At 40.6% G+C, this 19,628-nt stretch overlaps 1 protein-coding gene across 1 annotated transcript in view; it reads right to left on the reverse strand.

The window, feature by feature from the left end:
* The window catches only part of usp12a (ubiquitin specific peptidase 12a), a 51,820-nt gene extending 32,683 nt beyond the window's left edge, over positions 1–19,137 (reverse strand). The window contains exons 1-3 of the mRNA XM_078222178.1: positions 18,968–19,137; positions 4,342–4,422; positions 1,155–1,368 (exon numbers count right to left, since the gene is read on the reverse strand). Of these exons, the coding sequence (XP_078078304.1) occupies positions 1,155–1,368; positions 4,342–4,422; positions 18,968–19,015 (343 nt within the window). The 5' untranslated portion in view covers positions 19,016–19,137. The remainder of the gene's footprint in view (positions 1–1,154; positions 1,369–4,341; positions 4,423–18,967) is intronic.
* Between the last annotated feature and the right edge of the window lie 491 nt (positions 19,138–19,628).

Here is a 19,628-nt window from a genome sequence, read left to right on the forward strand (position 1 = left end):
CAGTGAGTATTTTCTCAGGTGAATCAGAGATGTCTAACTCATTGCTGCTCAGAGGTTGAGGTGGAGAATTGCTTTTCAACATGCAGGGTGAATATGGTCTCTTGTTGAGTGTGCTTCTCCCCATTTCCCTTCAAGCAATTCATCTTTCTGTATTATCCCTTTCCTCATTCTTCCTTTCCAGTTGCAGGCCAAGTGACTGTTTGTGAGCAAGTTGTTTGCCCAGAACCATTGCAGTCAAGACCAAGGCAATTGGATTCCCAATAGAACTCACCAATTTGAATCAGTGGTAAAGCGATTAAAATCAGGGACGCACAAAGGCCAGAATTACAAGAGTGCAGGTACCTCGGTTGTGGAGCTAAAGGAGATTACAGAGTCAGGGAGAGGCAAGGTCATGAATTAAATTTGACCTCTTTTTAGGAGGCAAGGTCATGAATTAAATTTGAAAACAAGAATAAGCATATATGCCAACTGATGTCACAATCTTCCTAATCTGCAAACTTCAGTGGCATATCGCTGTGCCTTTGCCAAACACTAGTGCAAGACGGCACCCAGCCCAGTCTGCAACAATGAGTATGCAGTGCAGACAGAGTTCTGGAACAAGAATGGCACAGGTAGCATCAAAATTATACAGAGATAGTCAAAATGCTTTACCATTAAAGAATTACAGTACTGGCATCCTTCAATATTCAGATAATCTGTAAATGCTGTGACTGATTTGTCAATTATTGTTTCAAAGAATAAAATCTATCCAAGACATATAAAGCAAAAATGATCAAATTGTTGGTTTTCTCCATGCTGATTTCCCAAATATTATCTTACAATGATCAACCATCACCACTCATTTTGTGAGTAACCCCAAGTGTCAGCATTTAAAAATCACTAAAGTGTTGGCAGACTGATTGGGTGGAATCCTCCAGCCCTTCCTACTGGCCGGACCAAGTTGACCACAATTTTCCAGAGACTTCAGCAGGACTGGAAGATCCTGCCAGCAGCCGATGGCAAATGCTTGCTGGCCGCCCCCACCTTGGGAAATCTCGCTGCAGGGGGAACCACCTCCACCTTGGAAACCTCGCTGCAGGGGGAACTGGAGACTTCCGCCCATTATAACCTGAGATTTGTTCACAAATTGGGCTGACCTTGTATAAGAATCTTACCATTTTCTTTCCGTAGTCTTGTTATAAACTTTTTGGGAGGTATTACACCAACTTTTTTCTTTTGTGTAGCTATATTGTGGAAGAGATCTGCCAAGCACGTGAGTAGGTTTTCTTTTCTCCTGGGCTGATTCTTGTAGGCTAGAACTTTCTCTCGAAATGGACGGCAAAAATAAAGTGCCTGAAGGACTGAATTACAGTAGCAGGTATTCCCAAACTATTAGCACAAGAGAGGACAAACAAGCTGAAATCAGTCAAAAGGTAAATCCAAAAACAGTTCAGAAAAGTAAAACTCTTCACACATTTGTATGAATAAATAACTATAATTTCCTAGCCATTCTTAAATATTGCCAATTTGAATATTTGCTTTCATCTATTGTGAAACAAAATGTTAACTTGCAGTTTGTATTTTCCAACCGAGGTAGCATTACAGTACATTTTGTTTTACAAAAACTATAAAAGAGAAAGCTACATTTTATTGTGTACATACATAAAAACTAAATTTTGGGATATTTAAAACATTGGACCACAATTTCATGAATCTAACATGCAGAAATTAATTATTATGCAGGTTTCAGTACAGATCTTTCAATTTAAAAAAAAAACTGCATAGAAAATTGCTATCAACCTCAAGATGAGCCATTCTGCATCCAAGTGTTTGCATGGAAATCTACACCAGCACATGATTTGTCTAAACCCAAGAACTTTATGAGTTATTCTTTGCACAGGTGTGGAGCTTTGTATAATTCCCATTTCACTGTTACGGTGCAATACTGAAACTTTGGTATTGTAAACCAGTGATAGCTTTTCCCAGCGCTTCTCTCTTTTGTGATCAATTGAACTGATTGGTTTAGAGACTCCTCAGTGAGGTTTAGAGAACCTCAGTGAGGTTTAGAGAACCTCACTGAGGTTCTGTCACCACCAATCCTTTTCTCCAGAATGTTTGTGATATTTTAGGAAACAATCAGCAATGACTGTGGGATTATAAAGAATACAGAAACTATCTATAGCATTGATTTGCCCACCAATGGCAAAATCTCTTTCAGGTGGCTATTAAGAATCTTAAGCAAATATTGAGTAGCTGATACTAAACTTAGTTTCACGTAGGATGGCTCAGTTGAATACTGCCTTTCCATTCAAGTGGGGGGGGGAATTGTGTGAATTGACATTTAAAAATCCAAAGAGAGTAGAAGCATCAGTACAGTAGAGCAAAGAGGGTAAAGACAAGAAGAGTGAGACAGGAAGGAATAATCAACAAAAATTAAACATCAACAAAAAAAGGCCAAAGCAGGGAACATAAGTTTAAAAAAAAACACTGACAAGTCTGAATACTGGGAGTGTTTTAGAAATCAGCAAAGGGCCACCAAAGGTTGATATAAAGGAAAAATATAGGAAGTGAGATTAAATTAGCCAGAAATATAAAAACAGATTGTAAGAGCTTTTATAAGTATATTAAAAGAAAGAGAATTGATATAGTAAACACTAGTCCCTTAGAAGCAGATATAGGAGAAATTATCATGGGGAACGAGGAACTGGCAGAGGTTTTGAACAAATATTTTGTGTTCTAAAAGAGATAACTACAGAGATAGTGGATATGCTGACTATGATTTTCTAAAATTACTTACATTTGGAATGATCCCATTAGATCGGAAATTGACAAATGTTACACTGCTTTTCAAGAGAGGAGAGTGAACTACAGGCCAGTTAACCTAACATCAGTTGTTGAGAAAATGCTGGAATCTATTATCAAAGAAGTGTTAACAATACACTGAGAAAAACAGTGTGATGAGAACAAGTCAACATTGTTTTACTAATGGGAAATTTATTAGTCATGTATATAGAGGAGTAGGGTAAAGGGGAACCCTCAATTACCAAAAGACATTTGATAAGGTGCCAAACAAAAGATTAATAGGGAAGGCAAGGACTCAAGGAGGTGATACAAAAATATTGTATGGATAGAGGATTGGTTAACAGATAGAAAGCAGAGAGTGGATATAAACAGGGCTTTTTCCAAGTTGGCAGGCAGTGATTGCAGATTGCTACAAAGATCAGTGCTGGGGTCTCTGCTATTTAATGCCTTAGATGAAGGGACAGAGTAATGTATCAAAGTTTGCTGATGATACGAAGCTGAGTGGGTTGGCAAGTTGTGGAAATGGACAGACAGGCTGCAAAGAGATATAGACGGGTTAAATGGCTGGGCAATATTATTCACTTTGCTCATACGAATAGAAGAGCAGAATATTTTTTAAAATATGTGACACTTCTAAGTGTTCATGTTCAAAGAGACTTGAATGTGTTTGTGCAAGCAATGCAGAAAGTTAGCATGCAGGTGCAGCAGGCAGGAAGGCAAATTGCACATTGGCCTTTATTGCTAGGGGATTGGAAAACAGGAATAAAGAAGCATTGTACAGGGGTTTGGTGGGACCACATCTGGAATTCAATATGCAGTTTTGGTCTCCACATTTAAGAAAGGATATACTTGTATTGGAGGCAGTACAGAGAAGGTTAGTTAAATTGGTCCCTGGACTGATGGGGGTTGTCCTAAGATAAGGCTCAGTAAATTGGACTCATATTCTCTGGAGTTTCAAAGAATGAAATGATCCCATTTAAACCTACAAAATTCTGAAGGGGTTTGATAAGGTAGACTTTGAGAGATTTTTCTGCTGGTTCGGGAGTCTAAAGGATAGATGCATAGTCTCAGGATAAGGGGCCGATCATTTAAGACTGAGAGGAGGAGAAATTACTTTACTCAAAGGGTTGTAAATCTTTTGGAATTCTCTATCATTGAATACATTCAAGGCTGAGATAGACACATTTTTGCTCTCTCGGGGAATTAAGAGATATGCGGAGTGGGTGGGAAAATGGAGTTGAAGCCCGAGACCAACCATGATTGTATTGAATGGCAGAGTAGGCTCGATGGGATATATGGTGTATCCCTGAGAAATGTGCTACTTCTCTTGAGAATAAATTATTAGTCAGAACAAGATAAAGGAGCTCTGCATCTCTTGTATTTCATCCAACTGATCTGGATACGTTAAGTGCAGTCACTGTTTTACTAGAGGAAAATAGTTAACCGCCCCATACCCACATCATTAACCCTCACCATTAAGTACACAAATACACACTGCAAATTGCCTTTGGCGGCTAGTTCCTTTTGGAGATATTTATAAAATCAGTCCTCTCCACTTACATTGACTAACCCAAAATAATGTTCATTGACCGGAAACTGTTCTGGCCCAATCTCTTTCTCCAAAGCAGAGGCATTGATGCCCTGGTAAAAAGGAAAGAAAAATGGTTAGTGATCTGTGCTCATCTGCTGTGCACAACGGTAGAGTTGAAAAGTGGTGGATAGACTCTGTCTCACATACAAAACTGAATGGTTAACACAGAGTTTATAACACCCTGCTAGTATCGTCACAACATCTGAAGTCCAGGGTTCAGTCTGGGCAGAACCTTTAGGTTCCTGCTGTACTATTAGAGTCATGCTGGTCCACTGAACTGCTAACGTATGCATTTCCTTGTGAACTTTATTTTTATCATTACTTCACAGGACTTTATCCCAAGACTTAAGTCCATGATAGAGCTACTTACAGAGCCTACAAGGAGGATAAAGCATCCAGTGATTACATATTTACACAACTGTCAAACACAGTCTTGAAAGATTATCATGAATAATTAAACGTTAACTATTTTAAGCATTATCTGGCAAGTACAATGGCCAAAGCAGATATGACCCAGCTGTATGGCTTAAATATCAATGATTTTGAAATATATAATTTCTTAAGAATATAATTAATTTCATTTTCATATACAGAATGCTTCATCTTTCCCTTTCTTAACTCTTGACTTGATTAGTCCAATGATCTCCTGCTGACCTCGCATCTTCCAGTTCAGCTCATCCAAAACTCTACTGCTCCTATCTTCACCCATCACCCCGTGCTCATTGACCTCATCAGCCTACAATGCAGTCCAGCAACATCTCCATTTTAAAATTTCTGTTCTTGTTTTCAAAGCCCTTGCCCATCCCCATCTCCGTAGCCTCTTCGAACTCTGGTCTCTTGCATATTTCCAATTTTAATCATTCCACCATTGGGACACTTATCTTCAGCTGCCTGGGTCCTGGACACTGGGATTCCCTCTACGCTTCTCCGCCTCATCTACTCCTTTTAAATCATAGAATCATAGAAACCCTACAGTGCAGAAGGAGGCCATTCGGCCCATCGATTCTGCACCGACCACAATCCCACCCAGGCCCTACCCCCACATATTTACCCGCTAATCCCTCTAACCTACGCATTTTAGGATTCTAAGGGGCAATTTTTAACCTGGCCAATCAACCTAACCCGCACATCTTTGGACTGTGGGAGGAAACCAGAGCACCCGGAGGAAACCCACGCAGACACGAGAAGAACGTGCAAACTCCACACAGACAGTGACCCGAGCCGGGAATCGAACCCGGGACCCTGGAGCTGTGAAGCAGCAGTGCTAACCACTGTGCTACCGTGCCGCCCAAAGATGCTTCTTAAAACCTAGCTCTTTAGTCATCTGCCCCAATATCACCTTATGTAAATCAATTTCAAATTTTGCTTGATAAGACTCCTGCAATGATATTTTCTTGTGTTAAAGGCACTATATAAATACAGGTCACTGTTCTTGTAACAACTAATCCTCATTTGCAACCACCTTTCATACGAACTGTTCTGGAAGCAAGTTCCAGTGAAAGTCCTTTTCTCTTTGGGGATTCTGCTACCAGCTGTGTACATTTTGTTCCAACGCTTCAGTCATGCAAAACAAGATGTTGTTTAAAATGAAGCAACGCTTATTTCCCAAAGGGAGCAAAGATATTAAGTATCAGCAGTGAAATGCTGCATCTTTTCCAAAATGCAAGGTCAGTCTTTCTCCCTTACATAATTTTTTTAAAACTGATCACAAGTTATGAATTTAATATTCCTGCTCATGACACTATTATTGATTTTTCTGCATCTAATTCTCTCTGTTCCTGAATTCTCCCAACACTGTCTGCATGTTTTTCCAATTGTTACAGTCATAAGTGACCAGTGGCAGCATTTCATATCAAGCAAACATGGGGTGGGGGGTGGAAGCAGCCATTTGTACCACATTTGGTTGTCAACCAAAATAAAAAGCATGTTTTAATTTGTGAAAAATTAAAGCTTGACATGTTTTCCCTATACCCTACTCCACCCTGGTCTTTTTAACCTGTCATGCTTTGCTCCATATAGCCGCCAACTGTACTTATTCCTTCCATCTCATGATGCTGTCCAATCCCATGAGCAAGACAGGACCTGATGTACAACTACTAACCAGCCTCCCATCCATTGACTCTGTCTACACTTCCAGCTGCCTCGGCAAAGCAGCCAGCATAATTAAGGACCCCACACACCCCAGACATTCTCTCTTCCATCCAGAAAAAGATACAAGAGTTTGAGGTCACGTACCAACCGACTCAAGAACAGCTTCTTCCCTGCTGCTTTCAGACTCTTGAACGGACTTACCTTGCATTAAGTTGATCTTTCTCTACACCCTAGCTATAGCTGTAACACGTTCTGCACTCTCTCGTTTCCTTCTCTATGAACGGTATGTTTTGTCTGTATAGCGCGCAAGAAACAATACTTTTCACTACGTTAATACATGTGACATCAAATCAAATCATTTAAAATTACTACAGTACTTTGTTTATAGTTTCAAATACTTTCCTTGTACAACTGATATCGTCCTGTATGTCCCAGCAGCAACATGATTTCCTGTCATTTCACAGAGAAATTCCTTTAAAGCTGTAATCGATACTGCTTCAATCATTGGTTCTGGTGGGACGTTCCATGTCCTAATAGGCTTCTGCTAAACAAAACTCTGTCTCTTTTGGCAATAATCTTATATTTACTGGCCTCTATTAACAACTCATTAACCAGTGGAAATTATTTTACACTGCCTGTCTTCTTGAAACCATTCATAATTTTCAACATTGATATCAGATTTCCTTAACTTTTTCTGTCCTAATGAAATTAGCTAGAGTTTGATTTGATTTGTCACATGTATGGGGTTACAGTGAAAAGTATCATTTCTTGCACACTATACAGTCAAAACATACCATTCATAGAGTACATAGGGGAGAAGGGAAGGAGAAGGGGCAGGATATAGTAGCTTATCTAGATTTGCCTCATAACTGAAACCTAATCTGTGATAGTGGCTGACCTTTCCACCCTTAGAGTAGGATGCCTAAACTGGGCACAATATTCTAACTATGATTTAACCAATCATGTATACAGGTAGAACATTACGCTAGTTCTCAATTGGCTGAAGTTGTGTTTCAGGTCCCGATGCTGGGATCATGAGATCCAGTATCTGACAGTCAAAGAGACAAATTGGTGGCCCAATAGTGCTTTGGTTGTCTAATTAGGGGCAGAGGATATGGTGATAAGGCAGGAGTTGAGGGTATTGTTTTTGTGATCTTTCTGCTCCACATTTATCACCTCACATCTTTGTTGTTGTAGTGCCTGCACATTGTTGTTGCTCGTCTCCAAAGCAGAGTAATTCAGCCCCATTTTCAGAGATGGCTTTCCTTGACATCAGATGCACTACAATGGCTGTTTGGACCCCTTCGCCTGTGCCCCCTACCTTCTTCCAAATTGCGCCAGTGCTCATAGGTCAAAATGTTTGCAAAACTCTTAAATGGCCCCAGTGTGTTACTAAATGAAGAGCTCTCCGATCCTTCCCTTTTTACACACTGCTCTTAAATACACCCACCTTGATGACTGGCTCCCCATTTCGATGCTGCCTCCTCTTCATGGATCAAGTTGTGTCCCTGCATGTAACCAGTGACTTTTCCTCCAAAACTGCTTTCTCTAATTCAACTAACTGGCTCACTTGCAGAGTGAATTAATGACCCGTCACTTTGGGGAAGGTTGCTCCTGCACAAAAACCTAATGTCACCACCAAAATTACTGAGGACCACATCGTGAAGCTGGCATGTCATTCTCTTTGCTTCTCCAGTCCCATGTGGGACAATTAGCAGCAAGACACCACCACTGGCCCCGGTTCATTGGAATTTCTTTCACTCCAGCCCAGGCGGTGTCCTGCTCTTGAATGCCCTCAAGTGTACTTCAGAGTCTTTGGCCAACTCCATCTCTTTTTTCCATCTAGTGGTGTCCTTTCTACTGCCACTGTACCTCCAGAAGGCAAAATAGGTGTCCAGCCAGTCTCAGTCATCTCTCCGTCATGATGTCCCGCAGGCATTTCTGACCAATTCTCTGAAGAACTACTTCATTTGTGATGCAGTCTCTCCAAAAGACTGCCAGTAGATGCAAATTGAAAACCTTCTTGATTTCAATAAATTTAACAAGAGGTCTCTGGCTAGGCTCTGATGTTCCTGAGTGTAAAGATTTGTTCACAGATGATGTGTCACCCTGGAAACCTGCCTGTTCTCGCAAAAGGTGTCATCTACTTTTGCTTTCAAATCTGCTGAGGAGCATCATGCTCAAGACCTTGCCAAGTACCGATAGCAGCGTTATGCCCCTCCAGTTGTTGCAATTGCCAAGCGGCTTTACTTTGACAGCTTGACAATTAACCTTTGCCTCTAGTCATCCAGGATGCCCTCCTGCAGTCCAAATCTTGTTGAACTGATCCTTGAACCCTCTGTTGTGGTGGTGTTCTTGCCACCTTTCAACAGTTCTGCTCATTTCTCTTTGATTCCTGACACATCTTTGGACCCCTGATGTGGTAATTTCTTCCAGGTTGGTATGCAGTGCTGTCACCAAACTCAGAACTGGACTGGTTGAGAATCTCCTGAAAATGTTCCACCCACCTCGCCTCCTGCCACCCTAGCCCTTGACTGGTACAGTGGAACTGCTTCTTGCATCCAGTCAGATCCCATAAGATCCTGTACAGCATCTTGGAGTCATTCTGATTAGTTGCTGCTTGTGCCTCCTGTCTTTTAACTCTATCTATCCTCATTTGGCACATCCTTTTGTGTTCCAAAATTTCCAGCTTGTCCACCACGGATTACTCCTTCTCGGCCCAATGAAAGTCCAGCCCGATACATCTAAGAGAACCCAGGAGCCCATTTCCCTCCCTTTTCAAAAGAATTATAAATCTCTCTTCTACTTTTAAAGAACTGTGTAGCTGAACCCCTCAGTCTCCAATCTCTTGCATACAAATTTATCATCCTGCTTGCCCCTACTCCTCTCTCCGCTATATCAATTAAGGTTCTTCACCCATTTTGAATTCTTCTTTTCAGCATTTCTAAAGGGAATACAATTTGCATATAATTAAAGTTAGCTTTTAAACAACCAGTTCTTAGGACCCAGCATCTACTTTGGGTACTTGTAGCACAAGCTCTGGAAAATTAAAACTGAACAAAGCAGTGAACTGACAAAGCCATCTGCTTATCTGGGCGGCACGGTAGCACAGTGGTTAGCACTGCTGTTTCACAGCTCCAGGGACCTGGGTTCGATTCCCGGCTTGGGTCACTGTCTGTGTGGAGTTTGCACATTCTCCTCGTGTCTGCGTGGGTTTCCTCCCACAGTCCAAAGATATGCGGGTTAGGTTGATTGGCCATGCTAAAATTGCCCCATAGTGTCCTGAGATACGTAAGTTAGAGGGATTAACAGGTAAATGTGTAGGGATATGGGGGTAGGGCCTGGGTGGGATTGTGGTCAGTGCAGACTCGATGGCCTCTTTCTGCATTGTAGGGTTTCTATGATTATGTTTGATCAATGCACCAAGTGACAGCACAATAATCTTTAAACCTAAAATTAGTAAAACAAGTAAAAGTTTAAATTCAGATAAGGAGTCAATTACATCCTAGATAAAAGACAGCATTCTTCCTTACTGTACATAGAGATATTGTTATGTATAAAGAGGAATACTAAACATTCTCAATAAGTATGGAAATAGTTACCACCTGAGGTAGGATGTCATCCTTAATTTGGAGCGGAGAATTAAGTAAGCTTACTGCTTCCATTGATTTATGTCCCTTTAAGACATGTGCAGCATACATCATTCCAAAATGGATAGTCGATTTTTCTACTTGGTCTATGACAAAAGCACTTTAGCTCGCCATTAGCAGGTGCATGAAGAGGGGATAACTCAACAATTTACCCTAAAAGCATTAAAAACCCATCTACTTTTACATTTCAGCCATCAGGTCTTAAAATTGACTTCAACAACTTCAACTCACTGCTCCCATTCTCTTTTGATAGAGTAGCTCATAATGTGGGATGGGTGCATTCGTGCTTCTGATGTTGGGAGAGGAAATAGGTTGGTGATTGGGATGTGGATTCTCATTGGAGTGTCGACCGCAAAGTGACCTGCACCCCATGTTTCGACCTGCCTTGTTCTTCCGCCAGACTCCTGAGCGACTGAGAGTCCTTATTTCCATTTCCAATTTATCCTGCTTCAACTATTCACATGTTCTCTGGATCTCATAGGTCTTTTAATGTAATTTCTCTCATCTTCACTATCAGTTTTCTTATTTAACCATCTCCTGTTCTCCAACTAATCACATTACAGGTGATTGTACTCTTTTGTATTTCCCACCACCTTTTTCCCTTATTGTGTTCAATTTTATAAATGGTTTTCTCAAATAACAACAGCTCTCCTTTCTTTACACATTTGGCCTGACTAATCAGCATTTATTGTTTTAGTTTCCCTCTCACGCTGTGAAGATCTGGCTCACGGTCTCCCATCCCCCAAGCACAGGCGAAATTAAACCATGTGGAACCATTGCATAGACAGTAAACTTAATTTCTTCTAACTTCTATTTTCTTTTTATTCATGCCACAGTGTGGGAATCACTGGCAAGGCTGGCATACATTGTGTGCAGAATGTCCGTCCTTAAGCATTTTCATCAAACAACGTAACGGTCAAATTCACATCAGGCAGCAACCAAAGTTTATTCTAGTGAATGCAAAGAGCTTAGCAGTGAACAGAACTAGTCAACAAACTAAGCAGTATAAAGCTAAATGGTTAAGAAATTAGGTTTCATTAAAATAAAATAAAGCTGAAATAATCCCCGACTCGTAATTAGCACAGTGCATCTTGTGACTGGGTATGGCACCCCTAGGAAGTGCAGTTACTTCCCAAGTGTACACAGAGGAAATATGGTGACCAATGTTAAATATTTATAACTATAAATCTTTGCTACCTATAATGCATTCAGAAATGACATTCTAGTGTGCCTCAGTCTGTAGTAATTGCACTGTGAATTTACATAGTGACAAATGTTGAATTTTGAAAATACTGTACTTTTTTTGTGAAAGAAAAGCTCATTATGCCATAACTTAGCTAAAAGCCACTGTTGAGCTTTTTTCAATTTAGTTAAAGTTCAGATGTCAATTACATAAACAGATGCACTGCATCGTTCAGAAATAATGGAAACTTTACAAAGAAAATTATGCCAACCTTTCTACTTGGTCCTAAATTTACTGTTTGGAATATACATGAAATTTCAAAGGTGAAGTTTGATATTCTGCCACATCGGATCAGAGTACATACTTTGTACTAATTTTTTATCTCATTTAAATCCTCCAATCAATTTTTACTATGAAAGGAAATGCACTAAGAATGCGAGTTACAGAAAATATACCAATTTGCATAGCAATCTACTAGCACTTTAGCAGGGACAGGCCAAAAATGAACTATTTCTGTTATGAAGAACAGTATTGAAGCTACAAAGTCACACTGAGCATCAGGATTTTAGACCACTTGTTTCACATTTGTAAAAACCCCAAAAGCATTTTATCATTTTTGTACATAGCCATAAAACCCAAGTTAAGATTTCCTAAAATAAGTTAAAATGTTTTGAAAAATCTTACATATGCTTTGTATATAATAGATGTTCAGTATTCCATGAACTATTTTTACAGTGTTAATGATCATTTTTAAAGTCAAATAAGATACAGTTAATGATGTGATATGGTCAAAGCCACCCTTACCCAAGTGCCTTGAAACAGGTATAGGGATTGCATAAATCAAGAGGTTATAACTGATTATTTCATCCCACTTCAGTTCTGTAGGAGTCTTATTTACTCAAATTTTAACTGTGTTTCTCTCTCCACAGATGCTGCCAGGCTTGCTGAAGTTATCCAGCATTTTTGTTTTTATTTCATATTTCCAGCATCTTGCTTTTATTACAATGGCAGTATTTTTCCTTTCTGTAAATTGATATTACACACCAGTAAGGTGAGATAGGTGATCCTGTCTGAAATCATACTTCCATATGCAGTACTGAACTTTGCCTTTTCGAACATTACTTGTGAAACTATATTAAGCAAATAATTGGAGTAAGCGCAAAAGTAGTAAAATAATTTAATAAACTGCAAATGTGAAAACAAATTCATGATAAATGTCACTTAAATAATTCTGATAAGATTACTGCATGGGTAAGGGTATCTTCAATACTTCCCATTTTGCATTTTAAATAATTTCAGAAACAGTGCATATAGAAGAAATGCTGTTAGAACATAGAACATAGAAAGCCACAGCACAAACAGGCCCTTCGGCCCACAAGTTGCGCCGATCATCTCCCTACCTCTAGGCCTATCTATAGCCCTCAATCCCATTAAATCCCATGTACTCATCCAGAAGTCTCTTAAAAGACCCCAACGAGTTTGCCTCCACCACCACCGACGTCAGCCGATTCCACTCACCCACCACCCTCTGAGTGAAAAACTTACCCCTGACATCTCCTCTGTACCTACCCCCCAGCACCTTAAACCTGTGTCTTCTCGTAGCAACCATTTCAGCCCTTGGAAATAGCCTCTGAGAGTCTACCCTATCCAGACCTCTCAACATCTTGTAAACCTCTATCAGGTCACCTCTCATCCTTCGTCTCTCCAGGGAGAAGAGACCAAGCTCCCTCAACCTATCCTCATAAGGCATGCCCCCCAATCCAGGCAACATCCTTGTAAATCTCCTCTGCACCCTTTCAATGGCTTCAACATCTTTCCTGTAATGAGGACATCTTTCCTGTAATGAGGACATCTTTCCTGTAATGAGGACATCTTTCCTGTAACTGTTGAAAGAGATGTTTTTCTAAAACAGGTATGTGACGTACTATTTCGCTCAAAACAGTATGAATCCACCTCTGCCACTTTACTTGGGCACAGATGATATAGAGGCAATCAATTTGATGACTTTAACTTGAAGTTGTAGCACAAGGCAAAGGAATATGTGATGCCTCTACCGGGTTGACAGATGGTACAGCTGGAGCAGTGTCGCACTGTAACTGTTATTTTTACCCCTTCCTTTCCTCATACAAGAGAAAGATTTGATTTCAGACAGAGTCAGCACATCATCTATCTCATCTTACTGGTGTGTAACATCATTAATTTACAGAAAGGAAAATACTGCCATTATAATAAAAGCAAAATACTGCAGATGCTGGAAATCTGAAATAAAAATAGAAAATGCTGGATAAACTCAGCAGGTCTGACAGCATCTGTGGAAAGAGAAACACAGTTAACATTCTGAGCCCATAAGACATCCACAGAATTGAAGAGTGATAGAAATGTAATGAATTATATATCCAGAGTGGGGTGGAAGTGGTGGGGAGAATAGGTCATGGATAGGTCGGTGCCAAGGAAAAATTGACAGAAATGTCATGGACACAAGACAATGGGGATGCTAATGGTGGCATTAAGGACTGAGATGCTAATAGTGGCATATAAGAAAGATAGCAGAATGTATCAATAGGAGAACAAAGCTGAAAAACAAGGGACAGGTGGCCCTGTGGGCATGGAGGGATTGTATTGGGGCAAACCAAAAAACAAAAGGGGGGGGGCCTCAAGATAGAGGGGAAAGTTTACAGTCTATTGAACTCAATGTTGAGTTCAGAAGGCTGTAACATGCCTAACCGAAAAATGAGTGCCGTGCTTCCAGTTTATGTTGGGCATCACTGGAGCATTGCAGCAGGCAGAGGAAGGACATGCAGGCAGAGCAAGATGTCAAGTTGAAATGGCAAGCGACCAGAAGGTTGGGATCATGCTTGCAGATAGAACGAAGATATTCTGCAAAGCAGTCACCCAGTCTGCGTTTAGTCTCCCCAACATAGAGACTGCATTGGGAGCAGCAAATACCAAATTAATGGAGATGCAAGTGAAATGCTGCTTCACCTGAAAGGAATGTTTTGACCCTTGGACAATGAGGAGGACGTAAAGGGCCAGGCGTTGCACCTTCTGTGATTGCATGGGGGACATCCTGGTTCATAGTATTTTTCAAATACTCAACAATGGACATTCTAACATCTTTTAAAGCACAGTAGTTTTGAAGTCCAGGATTTCCGCTGTGCAAATTAGTCATATAGTTATTTGTATGGATTAAACTCAATTTTGAAAGTTTTTTTTAAGATCATGCCAAACACATTGCCTTTGTTGTTGAATCAGGAATTAATATGATTCCCTTCCACGAAAGTTGGACTGCAGAGTGTGATGAATGATAAGCCGAAGCATATTCAGCATTGCCCCAAGTAAATTGGCAGAAGTGCAAGAGTTAAGTGTTGTCCGGATTTCCCTTTTCTCTATTGCAGATAAATCCCCTGCCACCCTTTCACAGTATACGGAGATGATCAATGACCACAGAAATGACAGAACCAACCTTGTTGCGGTGATGCAAGAATGGCACCAAAATATTGTGGAGGAAATATGTATAAGCAAAACATCAAAAGCAGCAATAACGGCACAAGTGCAAAAAAAAGATGCAATTCAGCTGAAACAAATTTGTACATGTGGACTGTGCATGTATTGTAAGCAGGCAATCAATTTGGTGCTAATATATGTGCCAAGTTACTGAAGGCATTTGAAATTATAAGCTCTTTATACAAAACTAGAAAATAATGCCAGAATAAAACACCTCCATTTCTTCTGGCAAAAATTCCCCAACAAATGCACGTGATCATTTGTGCAGGACAATTCTAAATGAGATTACTGCTTCGACAGCATGTTGGCATTGTTATAATGGAACTACATCACAAAGTAAAATGTGTATTTTCAGCAGTCAATTGCATTTATGTATAAATATTTTATTTCACTCATTAAAACTGCAATAAAGTTTGATCCTCTGCTTTTTTTCTGCTGGTGCCTGCATGGCAAAAATTATAGACCATGTCGCAATGTTAGGAAGTGGCGTAAGGTTTAGGATTATCGGAATGTTAAGTATCTGCGAAAAATACAAAGCTCTGATAGAAATAGGAGATCAGAGTGCTGGGAGTGGGTGCAGCAGTGATTGGAGAGGGGCTTGAGTATGATGCAGTGCTGAGATGTTAAAGGGATGCACACTGATAAGGGAAAATCAGAAATATGGGAACACTAGGAGGAGGACTGCAGGGGGTTATTGATAAAAGCTTATACTAGCAGCAGGGAAAAGAATTGATGCTCAGCATTGGGGATGGGATTGGTGGGAAATGGCAAATCTGTGGGTATGAGCATTCAGTGCTGGTGGACTTCCTTAATTATGACCTATTGATAGCTGTATTATTTGAAATTTAGCTGAGTAATTATTTTAAATATAATGCAAGTTTTGCTACATTACTGGTGTTGAAAACCAAAAATTCTCTTCCCCCAATATTGCCTGCTTCAACTGTCAGCATCCTCTCTCTCAAATTCCACATACACTCCCAAATGTAGGTAGCAGTGGTTAGCACTGCTGCCTCACAGCGCTAGGGATCCAGGTTCGATTCTGGGTGCTCCGGTTTCCTCCCACATTCCAAAAGATGTGCTGGTTAGGTATTTTAGCCTTGCTAAATTCTCCCTCAATGTACCCGAACAGTGTTAATGTAAGCGTACTTGTGACACAAATAATAAATAAACTTTAAAAATGTGGGCATCTGAAAATTGGCTTAAGTTTCTGAAGTGTTTTTTCAACACTTTTATCATTTAAAATGATTGACATTGCTGTTCATGAACTTCAAACCAATTTCCAATCATGACCAGAAAGTAGTTTTAGGGAGGCTAAATAGAGGCATGGTCCAGTCATGATAATTCTGTGCAACTGGAGAAGTAGGAATCAGGGAAAATGGGAGTGGCCGGGAGGAAATGGTAGCCAAAAAAGGCAACAGCAAGAGGGATGTTGTCAGTATCACATCGCTGGCCAACAAAGCAGTATTAATTGACTTAAGGACATAAATAGAAAGCGCACACAGCAAGTAACAATGCCACCCGAGGAGTCAGAGCTAAGTGAAATAAATAAGCAAATTTAATTGTGATAGAAAAGGTTGACAAGTGTGCACGAAATAAGCACAGGAGATGCGATAATCGTGGCAAGTGTACACATATAGTTAAATAAAAGCATCAGCTTGATCAGAGTAAGACGATTGTGGGTTCAAACTCTGATCTAAAACAATCTAGGATGGCATTTTAGTCTAGTACTGAGGGAATGCTGCATTGTCTTTCAGCACTAACTGAAATAGAACATGGAGTTCTCCATGTAGCTTGGTCATTATTTATCCAATAACCACGGGTTATTTATCTTCTTTACTCTTTATGGGATCCTGGAATGCCCAAAACGGCTGCAGTGTTTTCCTCTGTGATAACACTACTTCAACAGACATGAAAAGTGGAAATTCTCATCAATAATAATTTATATAAAAATTGATACAAATTTATATTAAAAGTTGCGAACAATTTTCTCTCTGCTTTAAAGATGGTTGAGGTGGCCTCAAAACATTAATTTGATTTTTTTTAAAAAACATTTTCCCAAACCATCACCACCACCCCTGCAATCCATATTTCACTGTTTTGCACTATTTTGCCTATTACTTTAGGTTTCAAATGCTGCTGACACCAAGCAGTTACTAACTTTTCAAATCAACACCAATTTATACTTGTCCGTTCAGACATGTACACTCTAGATGGTGGCAATTGGCATGACCATTGTATTGCTGGGACACAAACCTGGAAATCCCTACCTACACCAGATGGACTGCAGCAGTTCAAGTAGGCAGCTCACTATTACCTCTCCAAAAGTAATTAAAGACAGGCAACAAATGCTGGCTTTGCCAGCAACACTTGCATCCCATGACAGAATTAAAGACAAGGGACATATTTTTGTGACCTCTTTTTAGATCAAGCCAAATAAACAAACTCAAATTAAGTCAGGACAAAGTAAAAGGGGCAGCTCCCCAAAAGGAGGGGGAACAGCCCGAACAAAAATCAAAGTACAAAGGAAACTTGAAAACATCAAATTAAAATGTGATTATCAGCACTCAGATAAATTGGGAAACCGATCACAAGACACATCTTACTCAGTAACTAGATAAGTGATTTAGCATAGCAAAATTACAGAAAATTCCAAAGCAGTTGCAGGAAAAATGTTTTGAATTTAAAGCAGCAGTATTATCAGCAATACTGTTTTTGCATAGTCAACTTCATATATTTTTATATTGCATTTAATCAGCATTGTGTCTGAAAGCATTGATGTTATCCTGCTCCCTGCCTTGAGAAGTGCAGCAAGTTTACCGTTGGTGATTCTAACAACTACTTGTGCTGTCCACTAGCACTTAAATCAGAGTTTGAATTAGTGTTAATGTGAGAAGCATGTGCCGAATATACAATCTGCCATTATCATAACCAACTGGAAACTGCTTCCCATTTAGATGTGCTGAAATTAAATGCCAATTTTTAAAAAACATGCTAATTGTCATTGAACAGAGAAATTAATTTTAAAAATGTTATGCTGCACTGCAAAATTCTCAGATGTGCCCTGAATGTTGAACTAGAGCAAACCATTTGTTCTATCTGTGACAATACATTGGTAAAACCACCCACTCATATCTAATACAGTCTTGACACCTACAAATAGAGCAGCAGTTCCTTCCTTACAGATTTAGTCACTCTGGCCACTTTGTTCTTTTAAAAACAAAAAAAAAGAATCTATTTTACAAGGAGAGTTTACTCCATACCGAAATTGCACCACTAAAATTAAAGAGGGCTTCACTACCGCAGATCAATAAGTAAAAAGTAGTCTTTTGACAAGATGGTAATGTATACTGCACTATTTAATAAAGATGAAAAATGACCTAACCCTGTTCCTATTTTTTTAGGATCTTATGACAATTAAACGCATATTTCATATGTAATCCTAAGAAACATCATGCTGTGATAGTTTAATCTTGTGTGAAAGCACAAAATCGATCACAGGCATTTTCCAATTAAACCTTGAGGTTTGATTAAACTTAATGCAAACACAAGAATTCAGGTGGGGCTGGACTTGGGGTGGTTCCTTGAACAAAGTGGCACAGTGGATTTTACTAATCCTTGAGAGGAATGCCACGGGATTTTTTTGTAGAATGCCTCTTTAAAAGATCCTTTGAGTGGATTACAGAAAAACTAAATACACCAAATGCACGAGAGTGTAGTTCAAAACTAGGAGAGTGGGAAACAGGAGCAGCAAGACTCTCGACACAGCATTCCCAGGCTCTGCAGCTCTTCTCCCTTCCCCCTGCACCTGCCTCCCGGCCTCGGGGGACGCTGCAGCCGCCGCCCGGCACAGGGACAGCCCGTGCCAGCCGCCACTACAGCACCGGCTGAGGGGGGGGGAAAGAGGAGCCTGGCTCCAAAAGGCGGAGGCCTCGCTCCGTCGTTGATTTTAATGGGGTGTTTTCATCCCCTCCCTCCCCCCCCTCGAGTCTAACAGCAGCAGCAGGCCGGAGAAGAGCCTGGGACTGGGAGTCAAGCGGCGGCCCGGGGAGAGAAGGGGCGCCTCCGCCCCCGCTCTCTGCACCGCGGCAAACGGCTGGCGAAGCTGTTTGCTGAACGGGAAGCGAGTGAGCACCCCGAGACTGCAGGGTCTCCGCTCTGGCCACCTACCATGGTACAAATGGAAGCGAGTTTCCCGACTGTCATTAGTATTTCCATCCGTCCAGCGCCATCTTTCACCCGCTCATTCAGCACCGACTGCGGGCGGGGGTGGAGGAGGACACGGCGGCCGCGGGGTCCTAGCGCCCGCACATCCTCAGCCAACCTCTACACGTATTCACTCAAGATACATTCGTACATGCGTTTATACATTGCGGGGTGGAGGTCAAATTTTTAGAGATGCGGAGCACGGTTTTCGGTATCTGTAAACAAAAACGGCGTGAAATGCAGAAGCAGGGAAAGGAAGAGAAAAATAACAAGGTGTGATAAGGTGGCAGGCAGGAGAAATTTAATGACAAAAGGGATGATGTTGCAAAGTAAAAATAAATGGCAAATGGGATAGGACAAGTAAAACAAAATGGATCTAGTTGAGATATAAATTTAATAGCAGAATCATTACCAACAGCGACTGTTCAAAGAAATAGGCATGATGTGGAGATGCCATCATCTCACGTGAGAACACCATCTACCAGGTACACGGTACCTACTCTTGCAACTCGGCCAATGTTGTCTACCTGATACGCTGCAGGAAAGGATGTCCCGAGGCATGGTACATTGGGGAAACCATGCAGACGCTATGACAACGAATGAATGAACACCGCTCGACAATCAC

Source organism: Mustelus asterias, chromosome 10, assembly GCF_964213995.1.
Source record: "Mustelus asterias chromosome 10, sMusAst1.hap1.1, whole genome shotgun sequence".
NCBI lineage: Eukaryota > Metazoa > Chordata > Chondrichthyes > Carcharhiniformes > Triakidae > Mustelus > Mustelus asterias.